The sequence below is a fragment of the Octopus bimaculoides genome, chromosome 4 (assembly GCF_046866305.1).
Source record: "Octopus bimaculoides isolate indiv1 chromosome 4, ASM4686630v1, whole genome shotgun sequence".
Classification (NCBI taxonomy): Eukaryota; Metazoa; Mollusca; class Cephalopoda; order Octopoda; family Octopodidae; genus Octopus; species Octopus bimaculoides.
Window position 1 is genome coordinate 123,154,739 of NC_142931.1, and position 21,393 is coordinate 123,176,131.

At 36.7% G+C, this 21,393-nt stretch overlaps 1 protein-coding gene across 8 annotated transcripts in view; it reads right to left on the reverse strand.

Moving 5' to 3' along the window:
* LOC106880305 (tRNA-dihydrouridine(20a/20b) synthase [NAD(P)+]-like) overlaps positions 1–21,393 on the reverse strand; it is a 186,174-nt gene that overhangs the window by 102,474 nt on the left and 62,307 nt on the right. For 3 of the 8 annotated variants that reach the window (XM_089351334.1, XM_014930181.3, XM_089351333.1), the window contains exon 1: positions 8,667–8,851. The exons of 1 other annotated variant lie outside the window; for it this stretch is intronic. Coding sequence is in view for 1 of the 7 variants with exons in the window: in XM_089351336.1 (XP_089207462.1) it covers positions 8,667–8,677 (11 nt within the window). In the remaining 6 variants the exon portion in view is untranslated. Of the gene's footprint in view, positions 1–8,666; positions 8,854–8,934; positions 9,158–17,505; positions 17,583–21,393 lie in introns of those variants that run through there. 4 more of the 8 variants (XM_089351335.1, XM_052967409.2, XM_089351336.1 and 1 more) reach the window with 4 other exon arrangements.

Consider the following 21,393-nt stretch of genomic DNA (forward strand, 5'->3'; position numbering starts at 1 on the left):
GAATATATATCTTTATCATTTACAACAGTAAGATGACAAGGGTGGGGCAATGATATAATGTAACCCTAAACTAGTCACTGGAATAGTTGAGTGGTTTATGGTTCAGAAGATCAAATCTTTTGCGTGACAATTATGCTCAACTATTGTCTATATATATATATATATATACATATACATGTGTGTGTGTGTGTGTGTGTGTGTGTGTGTGTGTGTGTGTGTGTGTGTGTGTGTGTGTGTGTAGGTGCAAGTATGGCATAGGCACACCTGTGACCCTATAGGTGCAGGCATGGCTGTGTGGTAAGAAGTGTGCTTTCTAACTACATGGTACTTTATCTTCTACTATAGCTCCAAAGCCTTGAAAGTGTATTTGGTACAGGGAAACTGAAAGCCCTTACCAGTTTCCAAGCAAGGTAATATTTCCATGTGGTTAGGCACGTTTCTGCAGAATATTGGAAAGGAATGACATTCATTTACGACAATCACGAGATGTCAAAGCAAGGAGACACAAACATCCACACACACACACACACACATGTGATGAGCTTCTTTCAGTTTCCATCTACCATATTCACTCACAAGACTTTGGTCAACCCATGGTCATAATAGAAGACACCCACAGTGTCATGCAATGAGACTGAGCCCGAAATCACATGGTTGGAAAGCAACACACACACACAAATCATCCTCATCATCATTTCACGTCTGCTTTCTATGCTGGCATGGGTTAGACAGTTTGATTGGAACTGGCAAGCTGGAGAGCTGCACCAGGTTGCAGTCTGATTTGGCATGATTTCTATGGCTGAATGCCTTTCCTAATGCCGACCACTCCAAGAGTTTAATGGGTGCTTTTTATGTGCCACCAGTACGGGTGCCATTTACATGACACCAGCAATAGCCACGACTACGATTTCATGGGTGCCATTTACATGACACCGGCAACAGCCATGAATATGGTTTCACTTGGCCTGACAAGTCTTCTATATGTTTTATATTATATTTTCTATTTTGGTCTTTGGGATTAAGCTGACCCTTTGCTCACAGGCTGTAGAATATCCACAAAATTCAGTTTTAAGTTGACTGCATTACAGATGTGTATAGAACCACTTATATAGTCACATATCAGCTGAACTACAAAGCGTTTTAAATGTGTGCACACACTCAGTGACAAGAAACAGATTTTCACAATGTTAGGGATATCATTTTGCTTAATGTACAAAAAGAGGTTATCTATCTAGATAGTACAGCCAATTTATTCATATTAGGTGCGTACTAAAGTAGGTAGATAGTAAATAAACAATATAAATGAATACTTGAAGAGCACTAGAGTAACAGTATAAACAGTACAGTTAAGTTGTTGATTAACCCAGTTATCACAGCTTGATTTTCTGACCTACAGCATAAATCTAGTTGATTGATCATTCTGGAATGACTCATAGATATACAAGCCAACAAGGAAATCTTTACATGGCTGCTCAACCTGCAAGTAAAAGCAACCACATTTCCCCCCAAATTCTACCCTATCATCTTGAAACAGAAAGAACACCTTAAACAACATAGTCTTAGATATTCAATAAGGATGATGATGATGACGATCATCATCATCATCATCATCATCATCATTGTCATCATCACCATCAACACCACCACCACCCATAACATCATCATTATTATCATTGTTTTAACACACACTTTTCCATGCTTACATGGGTTGGAAGGAATTTCATGAGGTAGATTTTCTATAGCGATATGTCCTTCCAGCCACCAACCCTCACCAAACATGTTTTCATGAAAGGCTGGAATTGAAGAACACTGTTGTATGATGGTAACACTTATTTGCCATTATCACATGAGGTAATGGAAAGAAGACACCAACTCACACATTCTTGCATATATAAATATGTATGTTTGTGTGTGTGTAAGAGAGAAAGAGACAAGCTTTTTTCAACTTTCATCTAGCGAATCCACTCACAAAGCTTTGGCTGGTCTATAGCTGCAATAGAAGACACTTGTTTAGGATGTCACACAGTAGAACTGAACTAAGAATCATGTGGTTGGGAAGCAAACTACACCTAGGCAGGCATGTGGAAGTGCAAGCAATGATCATTATCATCATCACCATCATCAATGTCCACCTTCCATGCCACCATGGTTTGGGTGGTTTGACAGGAGCTGGCCAGGCATGAACCTGCACCAGACTTCTGCGTCTGTTTTGGCAGTGTTTTTAAGGCTAGATGCCCTTCCTAACACAAACCACCACACAGAAATAGACTGAGAGTTTTTTTACATAGCACAAGCACAGATGAGGTCAGTTTTGGTATGGTTTTTACAGTTGGATGCCAAATGCCAACCAATGATATATTTGAATAACAGAGGGTGGTCATGGCTGGAATGTCATTGATCATAGATTGTCTGGAATAGGGCTGACATGGGGGTAAATCAAGAATACCAACAAGTGACAGGTGTGTCACACCAGATATGTCATATTTCAGTCCAGTGTAGAACCAACACAATATCAAGTTTCATCAGGTGCACCTTGATGGTTAGGGTATCATCATCATCATCGTTTAACGTTCGCTTTCCATGCTAGCATGGGTTGGACGATTACTATGTTCCATGTAATTCAATAGACTTGAATGAAACTATATCTTTTATATCAAACTTGTTTCAGTCATTAGACTGTGGTTACGTTGAGGCATCGCCTTGAAGAATTTGTTTTTAACGAATTGTGACCCCAGTACTCATTTTTTTTAAAGCTTGGTACTTATTCTATTTGTCTTTTTTGCCAAACCACTAAGTTTACAGGGACATAAACACACCAACACTGGTTGTCAAGCAGTGGTAGGGACAAACACACACACATGTCTATACACACACAACGCTTCTTCCAGTTTCTGTCCACCAAATTCATTCACAAGGCTTTGGTCAGCCTGAGAGTATAGTAGAAGACATTTGCCCATGACTTGTGTAGGTTGAACTATGTAAAATGTTAGAGAAAGAAACCTTGCTGTTTCTTGTAATGCATACCAATGCATACTTCTAAAACAAAATTTTTTCAGGGGCTTTTAAAATAATATTGTGGATCTCAAATGTTCTCTTTTGTTGTGTGGGCCCCACAAAATCTTATATGGATCCTCAAGGGCCCATTTGGACCCTGGTTGAGAAACACTAGTTTAAACACTAAAGGGTTAATAATCTGAGATTGAATCTCACTAATGTTGACTGTACCACTTAACAACTCATGGAACAGTCAAACAGCAAGTAGGTCTCCAATTATAATTCCATTCCCATCAAGGATGTTTTATAAATATTATAACTACTACAATACTTGACTCATATTTCATAATATTGACTCTGGAAGGATGAAAAGCAAAGTTAACCTCAATGGGATTTGAACTCAGAATATAGAGGTTCATAACTAAATACTACAGGCATAACACAACAAATTCTGCTATTCTAAACACGTTTATTTTCTCAGCATGACAAGTACTTCTACATTTCATATATAATGATGCCGCTCTTCTCAGAAGTTCATAAAGTAGACCAAGTTACTCTGCTGTGAAGAGAGAGCAGTTCTCGTGTTACAGACAGGACCTCACCTCCCATTCGTTCTCCTCCTCCTCCTCCCAGTCGTCTTCTCTTTCTTCAGAGACTGTACTTCACTGAACTTGTTGCTGTTTGTTCTTAAGCTTCAGTTAATTTCTGATCAAGCAGATAGACCTATCTTAAAGTAGAGACACTCCAGTCATGAGCATCCCAACATAACCTTTCTTCACATTAAACCTTCCTTCCTTCTTTTTTTAAAGATAGTTTAGCATCACATGAGCAAGATTTGGCTGTTCTTTCTAACAGATCGAATGACTACAGTGATATATATCACTGAACTGCTATATAGATATATAAATGGTAGTGCCACAGCCTCTGTCTAAAGCAAGTATGCATATGTGTAATGTGTGTATATGTTCTTCAGCTTGTTTGTCATTTGACTGCAGCCATGCTGGAGCACCACATTGAAGGGTTTTTAAAGTCAAACAAATCAACCCCATGACTTATTTTTTTAAGCCCAGTACTTATTCTTTTGGTCTATTTTGCCAAACCGTTAAGTTATGGGCTCTATGTATATATATATATATAGATAGATAGATAGATAGATTGATAGATAGATGCACACACACACACCACCACCACCGTTGCCTCCACCATCAAACCCTCTAAATTTAGTGTTTTATGTTACTGTTTTCCATCACTTAACCCTCAGTTTTCTCATATATATTTTGAACTGAAGAGAAAAACACGAATAAAACAAACATTAGTAGGGATAAAATTTCACATCTCTACACACGTCATATATATATCACGTTTATTTCAATATTACATGCTAACACTCATACGCACACTCATACACACACACACACATAGATAATCACACAGAACTGTGAAATTAATACAGTAAACAAACTTATTTAAATTCCCACTCTAAAAGTACAAGAACTAATAAAAATTAACACACACACACACCGCACAACTATGTGTATGTGAATGTGTGCGTTAGTGTATGTGTGCATGTGAGTGTCTGTGTCTGTGTGTGTATGTAACAAAATGTATATTCCTTGCAGCTGTTTACCATTTCTCTTGGGTGTTCAATGAGCTAAATTGTGTGTGTGTGTGTATATGTATGTATACGCAGGTGTATGGCTGGACGTATATGCAAATTCATTACGAATTCTGTATCCTACAGAGTTAAGATAGCTGTTCCAGGATATGGGTTTGAGAATGGCAGTGACTGGAAGCTTTGTTTTCAGGAAAATATAAAAGCAGCACCTAATACGATGCTAAGATTCTTACATACGCAGTATATATATATATATATATATATATATATATATATATATATATATACACACATATATTTGTGCGTATATGGATATAAATGTACAGTGTATGTTTCATATATGTAGATATACATATGTATATCTATGTATATATGTGTATGTATAATTTTATATGTACATATAAAATTAAATCAAAAGGCAGTGCTCCAGCATGGCCGCAGTCAAATGACTGAAACGAATAAAAGAATATGTGTGTATGTGTGTCTTTTCATCTGAAAAGACACACATACACACTTTTATTTCTTTTATTTCGCTTTTATTTTGTTTATTTATTAATATTTTTTTTTTGCATACGTCAATCAATACATCATCACCCAGTTGTATTATCTAAATTCATGATATTGTCACAGATGAAAACCTCAACTCACTGTGTAATTATGTAAAATAATAATAATAATAATAATAATAATAATAATAATAATAATGGTTTCAAATTTTGCCACAAGGGCAGCCACTTTGGAGAAAGGGCTGTGTCAGTTACAGGGACCCGAGTGTTCAACTAGTAATTTATCAACCCTGAAAGGATGAAAGGCAAAGTCGCCCTTGGCGGAATTTGAACTCAGAACGTAGTGCCAGACGAAATACTGCTAAGCATTTCGCCCCGCGTGCTAACGATTCACCGCCTTATTGATAATAATATAATAGTAATTCTTTCTACTGGAATTTGGGGGAAGGAATTAAGTCGATTACATCAACTCCAGTGCATAACGGTACTTATTTAATCAACCCCGAAAGGACGAAAGGCAAAGTCGACCTCGGCGGAATTTCAACTCAGAACGTAGTGCCAGACGAAATATCGCTTAGCATTTGGCCTGGTGTGCTAACGATTCTGCCAGCTCGCCACCTAAATAATAATAATAATAATAATAATAATAATAATAATAATAATAATGGTTTCAAATTTTGCCACAAGGGCAGCAATTTTGGGGGAGGGAATGAGTCGATTACATCCACCCCAGTATTCAACTGGTACTTATTTTACTGATCCCGAAAGGATGAACGGTAAAGTCGACCTCGGCGGAATTTGAACTCAGAACGTAGCGGCGAGCGAAATACCGCTAAGCATTCCGTCCAGCGCGCTAACGGTCCTGCTAACTCGCCGCTTCTAATAATAATCTTCGTAAGACTTACGAATCAAAATCTCTACCAACCGATCAAAGCAAATTTGAAAAGACTAGGTCTTGCTGATGAGGACTAATAAGACCAAAACATATCCTAGTTTTCTCACCTTGCCAACTAATAATGAACACATTTCTCCCTCTAAATGTGAAAATTCAGTTTTCTGTTTGAGTAACTGGTACTACCAAAGCAGCGCGGACCCGAACGCGCAGTCACGCGTCCGCGCTAGCTAAGTCTTGAGTGGTCGATCCTAACCCTAACCAGCGTGTGCAAATGAATACGTGTTTAGGGTTAGGGTTAGGATCGACCACTCACGACTAGCTAGCGCGGACGCGCGAATGCGCGTTCGGGTCTGCGCTGCTTTAGTAGTACCTGAGTAACTTTTAATTTCTTAAAAGCCTTCTCTCTTTTAGTTAAAATTCAAAAACAATTTGCAATAGATTCTTTTTTATGTACATCTCTCAAGACATCACAGCCTACCTAAGGCACCCAAATTCATGACACTAGTCTACTTGAGTTATTTCCCTTTAAGCCCCTTTTTTTTTCTGTAAAGATGTGTGTGATGTTCCACTGGAATCAGTTTCTTAATTGCACTATAAAACGTGTATGATCTCTTAATTTTGTGTATGAATATATTAATATACATACAAATATCACAAATAATATAACTTACGAGAAACGCTGATAATGTGAATGTATGTATACAAGGGGTTTAATTGTAATTCATACACATACAATATATAATATATAATTATATACGGTTATGCCCCAATTTTCTTTACGACTCATTTTTCAATATTTACTATGTGGGTCATTTTTTTTATTTTGCCTCCTATCATGTTTTGAATATTCAAATTATATTTTCATAATTTAATAATATTTGAAATACATTTACCATCTGCATGATGTGAGAATCTATAATTCGTTAAAATATCATAACGAATCATTTCAATAATGCATACTAATTACAAAATAAAATACAGAAGTACAAAGGGACGGCCTGTGTTTTTAACACCGTATCTGCCGTAATTGCGTAGATGTTATGATCAAAAGAAATTCCAGACACGATGAAATTATTCATCTGTCCTTTTTAGGGAGAATCTAGGACTACACTGCGTTCGTCCCTATATTAGGATAATAGGGGTGTGATTTCAGAGAATTGGCTGCTATTTCTGGCAAGTAGGTAGGCGACATACAGGCTCCCTCACTGACTTGTGGTAGAATGTACACACATATATATATATATGTATATATATATATATATATATATATATATATATATATATATATATATATATATATACATACAGAGAGGGGGAGAGAGAGGGATAGAACATAAAAATCCTACGAAACATACTATGTTATGTGATTGTGTGTACGACGTTTTGAATTATTTCATTCATGCATAATGTAAATAGTACAACGGGCTTGTATGTAGACTGTATGGGAAGAAAAATGTGAGTCAGTTCGCTTGACCTGCTAGAAATAGGAGTCATATCTTATCTCAGTTCACACCCTATCGTCTGTAAAACGGACAGTGGATAATGTTCTTCATATACACAATGTCTGGTGAAAAAAAAAAAGATAGGATGGTCGAAGCTGGAATGTCTATGATAGGCCAGCCTTACTTGCATCATAGCCAACTTGGAACTAAATAACTAATTCTCCCACTACCAAATAATGGTATAAATGAATATATAATTATAAACTAGTAACAAACAGCAAATTTCGTAAAATAAGACAAGTTCGTGTGCGGCAGGATGAGGTGAGGCCTGAATATATTAAACAGGGATCGTTTTTTGAAAGCATGAGGAGTGTTCTTAAGACACAAGAGTAGAAAAGTTGCAGAACATGGTATATTACTAAAAATAAACAACAAAAAAATGGAGCTTAAAGGAAACTAGAGATGATCTAAGTTCCCCTACTACCATCCCCAAAACAAAAAGTTAATAAACATTTTTAAAAAATCAGATACGTTCGTACAGCGTGAGAGATCGGTCCTACGCTTCAATGGTTAACAATTCCATCTTATCAAATGGTATACAAAAAAATATACAACGCAAGGAAAACTTATGTAGGTTCAGTAATAAACTCAATTAGAATAAATATATAGATGATGTAACTGTAAAGTTTATATCTCTAAAAGGGAAACATTATTCAAATGAGAACGAGATACTTATTGAAGTAAAAAGAAATATCAGCATTCTGAGACTGTGCGATGCACGGAGAAGAAAGAGTGAAGAGAAAAAGGAAAAATAAAAGAAAAATTAGACAGGAAAATGAGGAGCAGACATAGACAGAAGAGGATATAGAGAGGGAAAGAGAAGGGGAGAAACAAAAAAGAAAAGGACTTCCTCAGTAGAATACTTATAGATAGCGCAAGCATGTAGAAATTGAGAAAATGCATTTGAAAATAAAAAACATAAATAAGAGATTTGTGTGAAAAACATCGCTGGATTAATACATATATCCCAGGGTATTTTCTACTAGTCATACATATATATATATATATATATATATATATATATATACACATACACACACACAGCTAAGGGAACTTCTTACGCAGCTTTATTTTGCAGACATATTACTAAGAGCAACTAGTATTGTACACGTAAGCGACATCAAACATCAATGTTGAATATTTTATTTGCCTACCTTTTATACATATTATATATATAATAATATATTATTATATATAAATATTGCGTGTGTGTAAATTTAGGCTGCTACAAACTGAGTCCATATGTTTTATCTCTGTTTTGAAATCGTAGCCATGATTAACCATTTCTTCCTTCTACATAGAAGAGTTACTTTACTGTCTGTGATGAATTTTTTTTTAAGGGGTTCATTCAATCACTACTCTGCTTAAATAGAATAGTACACACGTGCGCATATATATTATTGAATATATATTAAGACTTACGTGTATATTGTGATATATGCTGTGTGTATACCTCCATACATGTACACACACACACCTACTTTATATTATTTTTTGCTTGTGTGTGTATGTATCTATGTGTATATATATCATCTTCATTTAATATCCATGTCCCATGCTGGCATGGGTTGGACGGTTTGACAAGGATCCAGTGGCTCCAAGATCTGCAGTGTGTTCCAGTGTCTGCTTTGGTATGATTTCTATAGCTGGATGCCCTTCTGCCTACTGTAACCACCAATCACCTCCTTCCTATACTTTCTCTCCTCTGTGCTGTTCTCCACCATTGAAACCTTCACCCTCATTGCCCTCACATATATACCAGGCATCTTCTATATTTCTCCATCATTTGTTATGGTCACCTCAATCCTGCCCACTCACACAGTCCAAACCTTGTATCAGCTCACCTATTCTCACCACCTCCAATGTTCTTTGACACATCTTTGCCATCATCTCTCTCACTATCGCTCTCTTTATCGTAGTCTCTATTTCACTTTCTTTTCCAACTGAAGGTATCCATATATCTACTCTACCGCAAGACACCTATCTCTATCCCTCTATACCTTTAATTTCTCAACTGAAATAAAGCCACACCCCTTCAATGCTACTCCCTACTCCCAGTTAAAGGGCTTTTGTCTTGCAAGGTACTTGGTGATCCTGTTGGTGCTGGTGCCACATAAAAAGTACCCTGTACACTCTGTAAAGTAGTTGGCATAAGAAAAAGCATCCAACTGTAGAGACCTTGCCAAAACAGCCTGGTGTAGATCCCATGATTACTAGCTCCTGTCAAACCATTCAACTTATGCCAGCATGGAAAGTGGACATTAAATGATGATTGATGATGATGATGATATATGTGTCAAATTAGCACCGTCTCAGATGGGCTGGCCATAGGGATCACATGGGGGAAAACATGCTTCCAGTGATATTCCTGTTTGGGGGACTGAACGATGGGAAGCACCCTTGTGGATGCCCCCTGCAACCCTGCAATGCTACAAAGACCAATTGAAGGAAACTTTGAAGAGTACTGGTGTGGACCAAAATTCCTTGGAAATGATAGCCAACAGAACAGATATCAGAACGAAATGACAACATAGGAAGGACAGTGCCACCCAACTTCATCCAGCACCTATAATTCAATGCAATTCTTACAATAGGCTGTTTAGAGCAAGAATTAGGTTTATTAGCAATCAGAAAGCCCATCATCTACAGCACAAATGATCCCTCTTCATTCCATTTTTACAATCAACATCTATCCACAGTTGCTGTCAAAATGCATATTAAAATTGAGAATTATGGAAATATCATTTGCAGAGTTATTGTATAATGAAACATGAAAGCAGAAAGTTTTGGTATTATTTATTCTCCATTACACATGTTTCATTTGCTAATAGGAATTACGAAGATTTACATTTTAGTTAGATAGACATGTAAGGAATTTCCTATTAGAAATTTTTCAGACAGAGAAAATTTTTATAATATGTATGTATTATAATCTCTCCTTCTCTCTGTCTCTCACTCTTTCTTTCTGTATGTCATCATCATCATTTAATATCAAATCACCATGCTGATATGGGATGGACTGTTTGTCAGGATCCAGTGATCCACAGGGCTGTGTCATGCTCCAACACTTACTTTGGCATAGTTTCTACAGCTGGATGCTCTTCCTAAAGCCAACCACTTTACATTGTGTACTGGGTACTTTTTATGTTACTAATATGTGGAGGAGCACTTCATCGGTTACGATGATGAGGGTCCCAGCTGATATGATCAATGGAACAGCTTGTTCATGAAATTAACATGCAAGTGGCTGAGCACTCCACAGACTTGTGTACCCTTAATGTAGTTCTCAAGAATATTCAGCGTGATTCAGAGTGTGACAAGGTTTGCCCTTTGAAATACAGATACTACTCATTTTTGCCAGCTGAGTGAACTGGAGCAACAGAAATAAAGTGTCTTGCTCAAGGACACAACACGTCACCGGGAATTGATCATGAGTGGAATGCTCTAACGACTAAGCCACATGCCTTCACTACATGTATGTATGTGTGTGTGTACAAATGTACGTATATGCATATATATATATATATATATATATATATATATATATATATATATGTATGTATGTATATAGTGGACTGGTTTACTGGGATAATGGTTGATCTTCTGATGGTCTCCTTTAAGTGAGACCATTCTTTCATGGTGTACATATTTTGGTAGACATATTTGCTTAGAAAAAAATTTATTTCTGCCACTTGATGCAAAATGGACTAATGTATTACATAATCGCTGAAAAATACCATTTCTTGAAATTGGTAAGCAGTAAAAGTTGAAAACAAAATTTTAAAAATATAGGCTGTTTTTTTTTTGTAAGCCATTTCTGAAATAGCAGCAATCTCTTCAACTGACTTAACAAAGTTTTCCTATATTTATTCAAGAGTTCAGAATGTGAGGTGGCAAAATTGCATCATCCAGTAGCCCTAGAACTCTTCAATGTGAACAGGAAATAAATATGAAATCTTTGGTGGCAAATGATGCTGTCAAATTGAGATAAAAGCAGGTTATGGAAATCGTTGAAATCCTGACATGCATAAATAGCTGTGATCAAAGCAGATCCACACAGAAGATATTGCAATGAATCAAGTCTTAATGATGAGAACCAAGATATTAATCATGGTGACTTAAGAAACAATATTGCTTCTATTCCAATTTGATATCCTTTTAACTAATCACTTATGAGATGTAAGGGATGAGACAGAAAAGTACAGTAAAGATTTTTAAAAAAACATCAAAATGATATGGAAATTCAGTATCAATATTATTCAAAACAACTGTGAACAATACATTGCTAGTCATCCAAGCCATTTATTAAGTCACACAATATCAATGGAATTGACAATCACAAATATTTTGCACATATGGCTAATACTTAAACCAAAGCAATGAGTGACCAGAAATCTATTATTTAACATAATGGATGTAGTAAAAGTCTATTTCTTTGCTCTGGATAAAATTACAGATTTTATTGGATATGGAGCATACCCTCAACTGGAATCTATGCTGGACTGTAGTAAATTAAAATTAGAAAACATTACAGGTGTGTTGTTTGATGGAGCTGCTAACATGAAAGGTGAATACAGTGGCATGAAGAAAGATATATAAGAATTGAACTACACAGTCTGTTTACATTTGGTGCTGTACACTTGTTCTTAATTTAACAGCAATAAATCTGGTTCAGAATATTCTGTTGGTCAAAATTTTAATAGGGTTATTACAGTCAATAGTTGCCTTCTTTTTTTAACCGTACAAAAAAATTAACATCTGGACTGGAATTGCATCAGAGTAGGTACTTGGATTGTCCAAAATGAAGCATTTGCAGAAGATTGAAGGAACCCAATGATGGGGTCTTCAAAAATGTCTAAAATATTTGGCAATTTTGAATCACCATGGCCTATATTGTTCTACCTGTCGATCACTGTCTTACATCAGATTGGCAAGTTTTAAATTGATCCCAAAATAATGTTTAGGATCAATTTACTTCTTTATAATGGTATGCCTTTGACAGTATTTTAACTAGTATTTTCTAATTATTGTTTGTGTACAATACCCTGAGATTATCTCAAAATATTTGTAAACTGGGGGCCTGGATTATTTAGTGTCAGGAATATGGCAGAAAATTTGAAAGAGGTTTAAAAAAATGTGAATTTTGAAAAAAATATGACATCATTAAACAAGAAATTTCATTGAAGCAGCAAATCTGATGTTTGATGATGAAGAAAGAAGTTTTGCATTAGAGTGCAGATTTTGAATTTAGGAAAAAAAAATGTATATAAGGAAGGAAAGAAACTATTGACTGATGAATCAGCAAGAATGTAAAGCTAGATGTTCCAATGGATGGAAGTGTTTCAATGCTTGACTGACCAAGTCACCACAAATATCAGTGAATGATTTTCTAACAGTTGTGAACTTGTAAAACATACAGCATGTTTTCATCCATAAATTTTCAAAGCTACCAGAAGCACTGACAGACATCTGCAATCCTCTAGGTTTGAACAATCAAGAATTTAATAAGGAGTTGTTTCTTTTTAATCTTAAATTTCAACTTCCTGATAAAAACCTTTGAATGAAGCATTTGCAGCAAACAACTTCTTAGAATCAGAACTACAGACACTCCATACTCCTCTAGTTATGAATTCAAGTTCATGTTGTACTTGTACAAAGTCATGTTAAATGTATCTGTTTTGCTATTTCCATATCTTGTGTAAATATTCACTGCACATATCTGCATGCTCACATTTTTTTTCTTAGCTTAAAATATCATTTTAACTCTTTCATTCACTCATGTTAGCTGCAAACACACAATCAGTAAGTTAAAAATAGTAAAAACTAGTTTATGCTGAATGCTATCAAGTGAGATACCCAACACGTTTATGCTGATGAGCATGAAATCAAAAATTGCAGAAATTTCTGTGAGTGATATTTTTCTGGGGGGTTTTTTGGGGGTTTTTTTGTGTGTGAAAAACTAGACCCCATTTTCTAGATAACTTGCTGTCTCAGTAATTTGTACTTTATAATACGTACAGATTGTATATTTAATGATTAGAGTTTTAATTTGCACAGCATCTATTTCATTTAACATCAATAAATAAACTATTAAGCAAATATAGCAACATGTATACCTACTTAAAACAATTACTTTATTCCATTCCTTTGCAAAATTTTAGCAATAGGTATAGGCGTGAGAGTGGCTGTGTGGTAAGTAACTTGTGTACCAACCACATGGTTCCGGGTTCAGTCCAACTGTGTGGCACCTTGGGCAAGTGTCTTCTACTATAGCCTCGGGCCGACCAAAGCCTTGTGAGTGGATTTGGCAGACGGAAACAGAAAGAAGCCCGTCGTATATATGTATATATGTGTGTGTGTGTATATGTTTGTGTGTCTGTTTGTCTCCCCAACATCGCTTGACAACCGATGCTGGTGTGTTTACGTCCCCGTAACTTAGTGGTTTGGCAAAAGAGACCGATAGAATAAGTACTAGGCTTCCAAAGAATAAGTCCTGGGGTCGATTTACTCGACTAAAGGCGGTGCTCCAGCATGGCCGCAGTCAAATGACTGAAACAAGTAAAAGAGTAAAAGAGAGTAAAGAGGTGGGTCCTTTTATACAATATCCTGGCAAAAATTTCAAGTCCAGGTTGCTCTTGATATGTGTGTGTGTGTGTGTACATTTATATATGTGTGTGTGTGCATATATATGTATGAATATATCATCATCATCATTATCATCGTTTTAACAAATACATTTCCATGCTTGCATGGATTGAGCATATTTAAGTAATTTTTTTATGGTTAGATGTTCCTCCTGTGTCAATGCTCGCCGATTTCCAAGCACAGAAATATTTCCCCATGGTCCTACATGTTTTTCATGGAAGACTGGAAATGAACGACACTGCTTGTATGACCGTGATGCTCATTTACAACCACCATGTAATGTCAATATATATATATACATACACACACACACACATATATATATATATATATATATATATATATATATATATACATATATATATATATACATATATACATATACAACAGGCTTCTTTCAGTTTCCATCTACCAAATCCACTCACAAGGCTTTGGTTAGCTCGAGGCTATAGCGGAAGAGACTTGCCCAAGTAGGACTGAACCCAGAACCATGTGGTTGGTAAGCAATCTACTTGCCACATAGCCACTCCTGCACCTATATATTTGCCAAATGTGCCCAGGTATTTTGGAGTGATTAACACAATTAACAACAGTCTTCAAATTTTACAGTAATGCTACAGCATAAAGCAGTGAACTGTTCCATTACTTTGATGCTTACTTACAGCATCATCATGGCACATAGTACAGAGCAAATGACAAGATGTGAAGTACTGATTAAATTTCATAACTTGTTTAGTAACCTATTGATTTCTCTCATATTGAAATTGTAAATTTTGACACTTGGCATGTGGATGTTGCTCTTCAATCTTGGGCTGCAGATGTCTGATTGTTGTATATCATTGTGGTTAGAGTAAACACTTAACAACACAGATCAGGTATGTTTTTGTTGTTCATAAATTTTAATCTGCCCAGGAATTGGTTGGAGTTGACAGTACCAGGGTAGATAAAGCAATTAAGAGTATGAAGACAGGGAAAGCCCCCGGCCCATCAGGAATCACTGCAGAGATGCTCAAAATATCTGGCAGTGTTGGCTACAGCCTAGTCACCCGTATTACGAACCAGGTGATACACGAAGGAGTCATACCCAATGACTGGTGTAGCAGCACCATAGTAAACTGCTACAAAGGTAAAGGTGACGCTTTAGACACTAATAATTACAGAGGCATCAAGCTGTTAGATCAGGTTATGAAAGTTATGGAGAGGGTCATAGCCCAACTAATTAGGGAGCAAATCAATTTAGATGAGATGCAGTTTGGGTTCGTGCCAGGTAAAAGCACCACTGATGCCATATTTCTAGTGAGACAGCTGCAGGAGAAATATCTAGCCAAGGATAAACCTCTGTACCTGGCCTTCGTTGACATGGAGAAAGCCTTTGACAGGGTCCCCCGATCCCTTATCTGGTGGTCAATGAGGAAACTTGGGATAGAAGAATGGTTAGTGAGAACTGTGCGAGCCATGTACAGAGATGCTGTCAGTAAGGTGAAGGTTGGAAATGAGTACAGTAATGAATTCCGGGTAGAGGTAGGGGTCCACCAAGGTTCCGTCCTCAGCCCCCTCCTATTTATCATAATCCTCCAGGCGATCACAGAGGAATTCAAGACAGGTTGCCCCTGGGAGCTCCTCTATGCTGATGACCTTGCACTAATTGCGCAGTCACTATCAGAACTAGAGGAGAAGTTTAAGGTGTGGAAGCAAGGACTAGAATCGAAGGGCCTTAGAGTCAACCTAGCAAAAACCAAAATCCTAATAAGTAGGAAGGTAGATAAAACACAAACCCCTTCAGGTAGATGGCCCTGCTCAGTATGCAGTAAAGGAGTAGGTAGTAACTCTATAAGATGTACCCGGTGCAAGCTATGGACACATAAGAGGTGCAGCAATATCAAAGGCAGATTAACTACAAAGTTAGTCTTTGTATGTGGCAGATGTTCAGGTGCAATAAACACTGTAAACAAACAGGAAACAACTTCTATCTCATTCCAGGGAGAAAAACTAGAGGTAGTTGATAGCTTCCGCTATCTGGGTGACCAAGTTAGTAGTGGGGGTGGGTGCGCTGAAAGTGTAACTGCTAGAATAAGAATAGCCTGGGCCAAGTTTAGAGAGCTCTTACCTCTGCTGGCGACAAAGGGACTCTCACTCAGGGTAAAAGGCAGACTGTATGACGCATGTGTATGAACAGCCATGCTACATGGCAGTGAAACATGGGCTGTGACTGCTGAGGACATGCGTAAGCTCGCAAGGAATGAAGCCAGTATGCTCCGCTGGATGTGTAATGTAAATGTGCATACCCGTCAGAGTGTAAGTATCTTGAGAGAAAAGCTAAACATAAGAAGCGTCAGTAGTGGTGTGCAAGAGAGACGATTGCGCTGGTTTGGACATGTGGTGAGAATGAATGAGGATAGTTGCGTGAAAAAGTGCCACTCCCTAACAGTTGAGGGAACCCGTGGAAGAGGTAGGCCCAGGAAGACCTGGGCTGAGGTGGTGAGGCAAGACCTTCGAACATTGGGCCTCACCGAGGCGATGACTACTGACCGAGGCCTTTGGAAATGTGCTGTGTGTGAGAAGACCTGGCAAGCCAAGTGAGATCGTTGCCAGTGCCCCTGGACTGGCTCTTGTGCGGGTGGCACATAAGATGTACCATCCTGAGCATGACCGTTGCCAGTACCGCCTGACTGGCCTTGTAGGGTTTTCGAGCGAGATCGTTGCCAGTGCCCCTGGACTGGCTCTTGTGCGGGTGGCACATAAAAGACACCATTTCGAGCGTGGCCGTTTTCGTGCGGGTGACACATAAAAGCACCCACTACACTCTCTGAGTGGTTGGCATTAGGAAGGGCATCCAGCTGTAGAAACTCTGCCAAATTAGATTGGAGCCTGGTGTAGCCATCCGGTTGCACCAGTCCTCAGTCAAATCGTCCAACCCATGCTACCATGGAAAGCGGACGTTAAACGATGATGATGATGATGATATATATATATATATATATATATATATATATATGTATGTATGTATGTATGTATATATATATATATATATATGTATATATATATATATATATATATATATATATATATATATATATATATATATATATATATATATATATATATACATGTATGTGTATATATACATATATATATATATATATATATATATATATATATATATATATATATATATATATATGTATGTATATATTTATATATGTATATATATGTATGTATGTATTTATGTGTGTGTGTGTCTGTGTTCCCCCACCCCCGCCATCACTTGACAACCGATGCTGGTGTGTTTATGCCCCCATAACTTAGCGGTGTGGCAAAAGAGAACAATAGAATAAGTACTAGGCTTACAAAGATTAAGTCCTGGGGTTGAGTTCTTCAACTAAAACCGTTTAAAGCAGTACTCCAGCATGGCCTCAAGCAAATGACTGAAACAAGTAAAAGAATAAAAAGACAGATAGATAGATACATACATACATACATATATACATGAGTTGTAGAAGAGGGAGTAAGTGATAAAGAGGGAGTATACAGTTGTTATGTTGTTGTCTTGTCAGTTATCCAGAAATAAGTCTCATGTGTGCATGTGTGTGTGTGTGTATGTGTTTGTTTTTAAGAGCAGAGCAGGAGGGGAGTAACACTAACTACTGTTAACAAGAACAGACTTAGATAATATTAACAATAATAATAATAGTAATGATTTGTATCTTTGGCATAAGGCCACAAATTTATTGAGAAGAGATGTAGTCAACTCTGCCTATTACTGGTAACAGTAGCAATAGTAACAATGACAAAAACAGTAACAATAATTCTTACTACTATAGACACAGAGCCTGAAATTTGGGGGAAAGGGTCTATTGGTTACATTGATCCCCAGTCCTCAACTAGTACTTATTTTATCAACCTCAAAAGCATGAAAAGCAAAACCAGCCTTGGAAGAATTTGAACTCAAAACATGTAGTCAAAAGAAATGCTATTAAACATTTTGTCTGGTGTAATAATGATTCCACCAGTTTTTCATTCTAAATAAATAAATTAATAATAATAATAATAATAATAATAATAATAATAATAATAATAATAATAATAATAATAATAATAATGATGATGATGATGATGATGATGGTGGTGATGGTGATGATGATGATGATGATGATGATGATGATGATGATGATGATTGCCCTGATGCAATACCAATGCCCTGATACAGTATCAGACTGGCTTTCATGGCTTTTGATCTTAAGTGATTGGAAGTGTTATCATGTACATTGTTTTGTCTTGGTATAAAAGATGAGCTACAGCAAATATTCTGCTCAGTACCACAGATCTGCTTGTCAGTTGTTTGACCTTAACCGGTTGAGCATATCCCCTGGTGGATGATGATATGTGCATCTCTGATCATGAGCAGAAGTAGTTGGAGGAGCATCATAACCATATGTGTTGAGAGGAATTCTTTGGGGTTTGGATAATTCACCTTCAGAAACATGGGTGTTTTGTTCAACATCCTTAAACAACCCTTATTCAGGGACTTTCTGAGTGGGATGGGCTATTTGACCTGAAGAAAATTCTAATTGGGTCCCACCTGCAAGATCATGCGCTGTTAATCTTGATATGAGATCACCATGTCGCACACATATGGTTGTGATGTATGTGCCTGGTGTACCCTTATCAGATGGGTAGTCATGATGGGTATAATGGGCTTTGTATATTTTTACTCCGGTGTCACTTTGATGGCATGCACTGCTCTCTCACTCAATAATAATAATGATGATAGTAATAATAATAATAATTTCTTTCTAATTTTGACACAAGGCCAGCAGTTTTTGGAGAGGGGTTAGTCAATTACACTGACCTTAGTATTCATTTGGTACTTATTTTATTGATCCCTAAAGAATGAAAGGCAAAATTGACTTTGGCAGATTTGATCTCAGAACATAAAACCAGAAGAAATTCTGCTGCTGCTCCTGATAGTAATAATAATAATAATAATAATAATAATAATAATAATAATAATAATAATAACAACAACAACAACACCTACAAAAATCAACATTGCTTGGAACTGCAAGAATTCTTCACAGAGTTCTTGGAGCATGACCAGTAAACAAGTGTCACCTTAGTCTGCTGGCTGTGAACAGTAAAATAAGCTGTAAGTTTCCGTGTAATAATGCTGATGATGATGATGGTGAGGATGGGGAGGAGGAGGAGGCTTTTCTATTATAGGCATAAGGCCCGAAATTTTGGGATATGGAGCAGGTTGATTACATTGATTACAAAACGTAACTAGTTCTTATTTTATTGACCTGGAAAGGATGAAAGGCAAAGTCAACCTTGGTGAAATTTGAACTCAGAACATAAATATGGATGAAATGCCACTAAGCATTGCATCCAGCATGCTAATGATTCTGCTAGCTAGCATAATAATAATGATAATTCATTTTTTATTGGTCACAAGGGCTAATACATAATAATAATAATAATAATAATAATAATAATAATAATAATAATAATAATAGTTTCAAATTTTGGCACAAGGCCAGCAATGTCAGGGAAGGGGTAAGTCAATTACATCGACTCCAGTGTTCAACTGGTATTTATTTTATCAACCCTGAAAGGATGAAAGGCAAAGTTGACCTCGGCAGGATTTGAACTCAGAACATAAAGACAGATGAAGTGCCTCTAAGCATTTCATCCAGCATGTGTGTGTGTATATATATACGATGAGCTTTTTTCAGTTTCCATCTACCAAATCCACTCACAAGACTTTGGCCTGGGGCTATAGCAGAAGACACTTGCCCAAGGTGCACTCAGTGGTATTGAACCCAAAACCATGTCATTAGGAAGCAGATTTCTTACCACATTACTAATTGTTTTTTTTTAATAAAAATATGGATATATTGAATAATGTGATCTTGAGTTACTTGAAGAAAGGAAAAAGAAAGGATGGTCATAGCTGGAAAATCTTTGATTATAGGTCTTCTTAGTCAGGTTTGACTCGGGGCTAAACAACAACAACTTGTCAGATACAACATATACTCTCTACACGAGTGATACTCAATCAGAACTACAAGGGGGTGCTGAAAAGTTCCTGTCTTTAAGGGTATCACAAAAGGCCTGGTTGGAGATCTAACATTCCTAGTTCTTTTACAGAGGGACTGCTGCAATAAGTGTGTGAGTCTGAGAGGAGAATATATCAAATAAAATCATAATTTACCCAAAGCCAGGAACTTTTCAGCACCAGCTTGTATATTTACCCTCTGGGGTAAAAATTTATGGAGATATTTTTACCAAAGGATAAATGTTGCAATTTTGAAAAAAGAAGAATTCAAAAGAGTTGCAGTTGATTTCTGCATTAAACTCAAACATGCATTCCCACTTTTACTCCATAGGTTTTCAAAGTACTTGTTTGCTTTGTCGAATTCTATTTACGTGAATCAGGCTGCTCTGCTTTAGAAGCAATGGAGACAAAAGCAAGGAACTGCCTGTAAGACGATGACGACATTTGGGTGGTATTGTCATCAACAGCTCTTGAAATAAATAGACTGGTTGACTTGACTCGGTGAATCAGCAGAGTTCTCACTGATAATACTTCTGGTATTTTTGTTTGATCTTGTGAAAAGAAAGAAAAAAAAATTAGATAAACTTACATGTTTTTTTTTGAACTTTTGTTAATTTTCATTGTCATATTATGTTTCTTAGATAAATAAATTTTCCTTTTTTTGTTTGATATATTTTTAATGTTTCTTTTTTCCCTTATCAAAGTTTGTGCAAAATCTTAATATTAAACTTGTTCTGTTCTTCCTTTTTTTATGAGACTATCTTTCTTTCTTTCTTTATTTATTTTTTAAACATGGAAGTGAGAGCGTAAATGCAGGAATATATGAAACAGAGGGCTTAAATGATAGAGAAAAGGTTGAGAATTACTACTCCACACAGTCACCACTCTACATAAAGTGTGACACATACTCTTACATAATCGATACCTGACACCATCTTGCCAACAACTATCTTACATTCTACACAACTGCTATTCAGTAATATAACACAACACACTCACACAGTACACATTCTGCATATCACTGTACCATACGAAAACACAACAGCCCACATGAAACACAAACAGCACACAACAAAATAATACACCCTATGTGGTACACATACTACACATCACCAGTGATGTAGTGTAGGGTATGCAGGATGCATAGATTACACAGGGTGGCCACTTTATATACCTGGGCT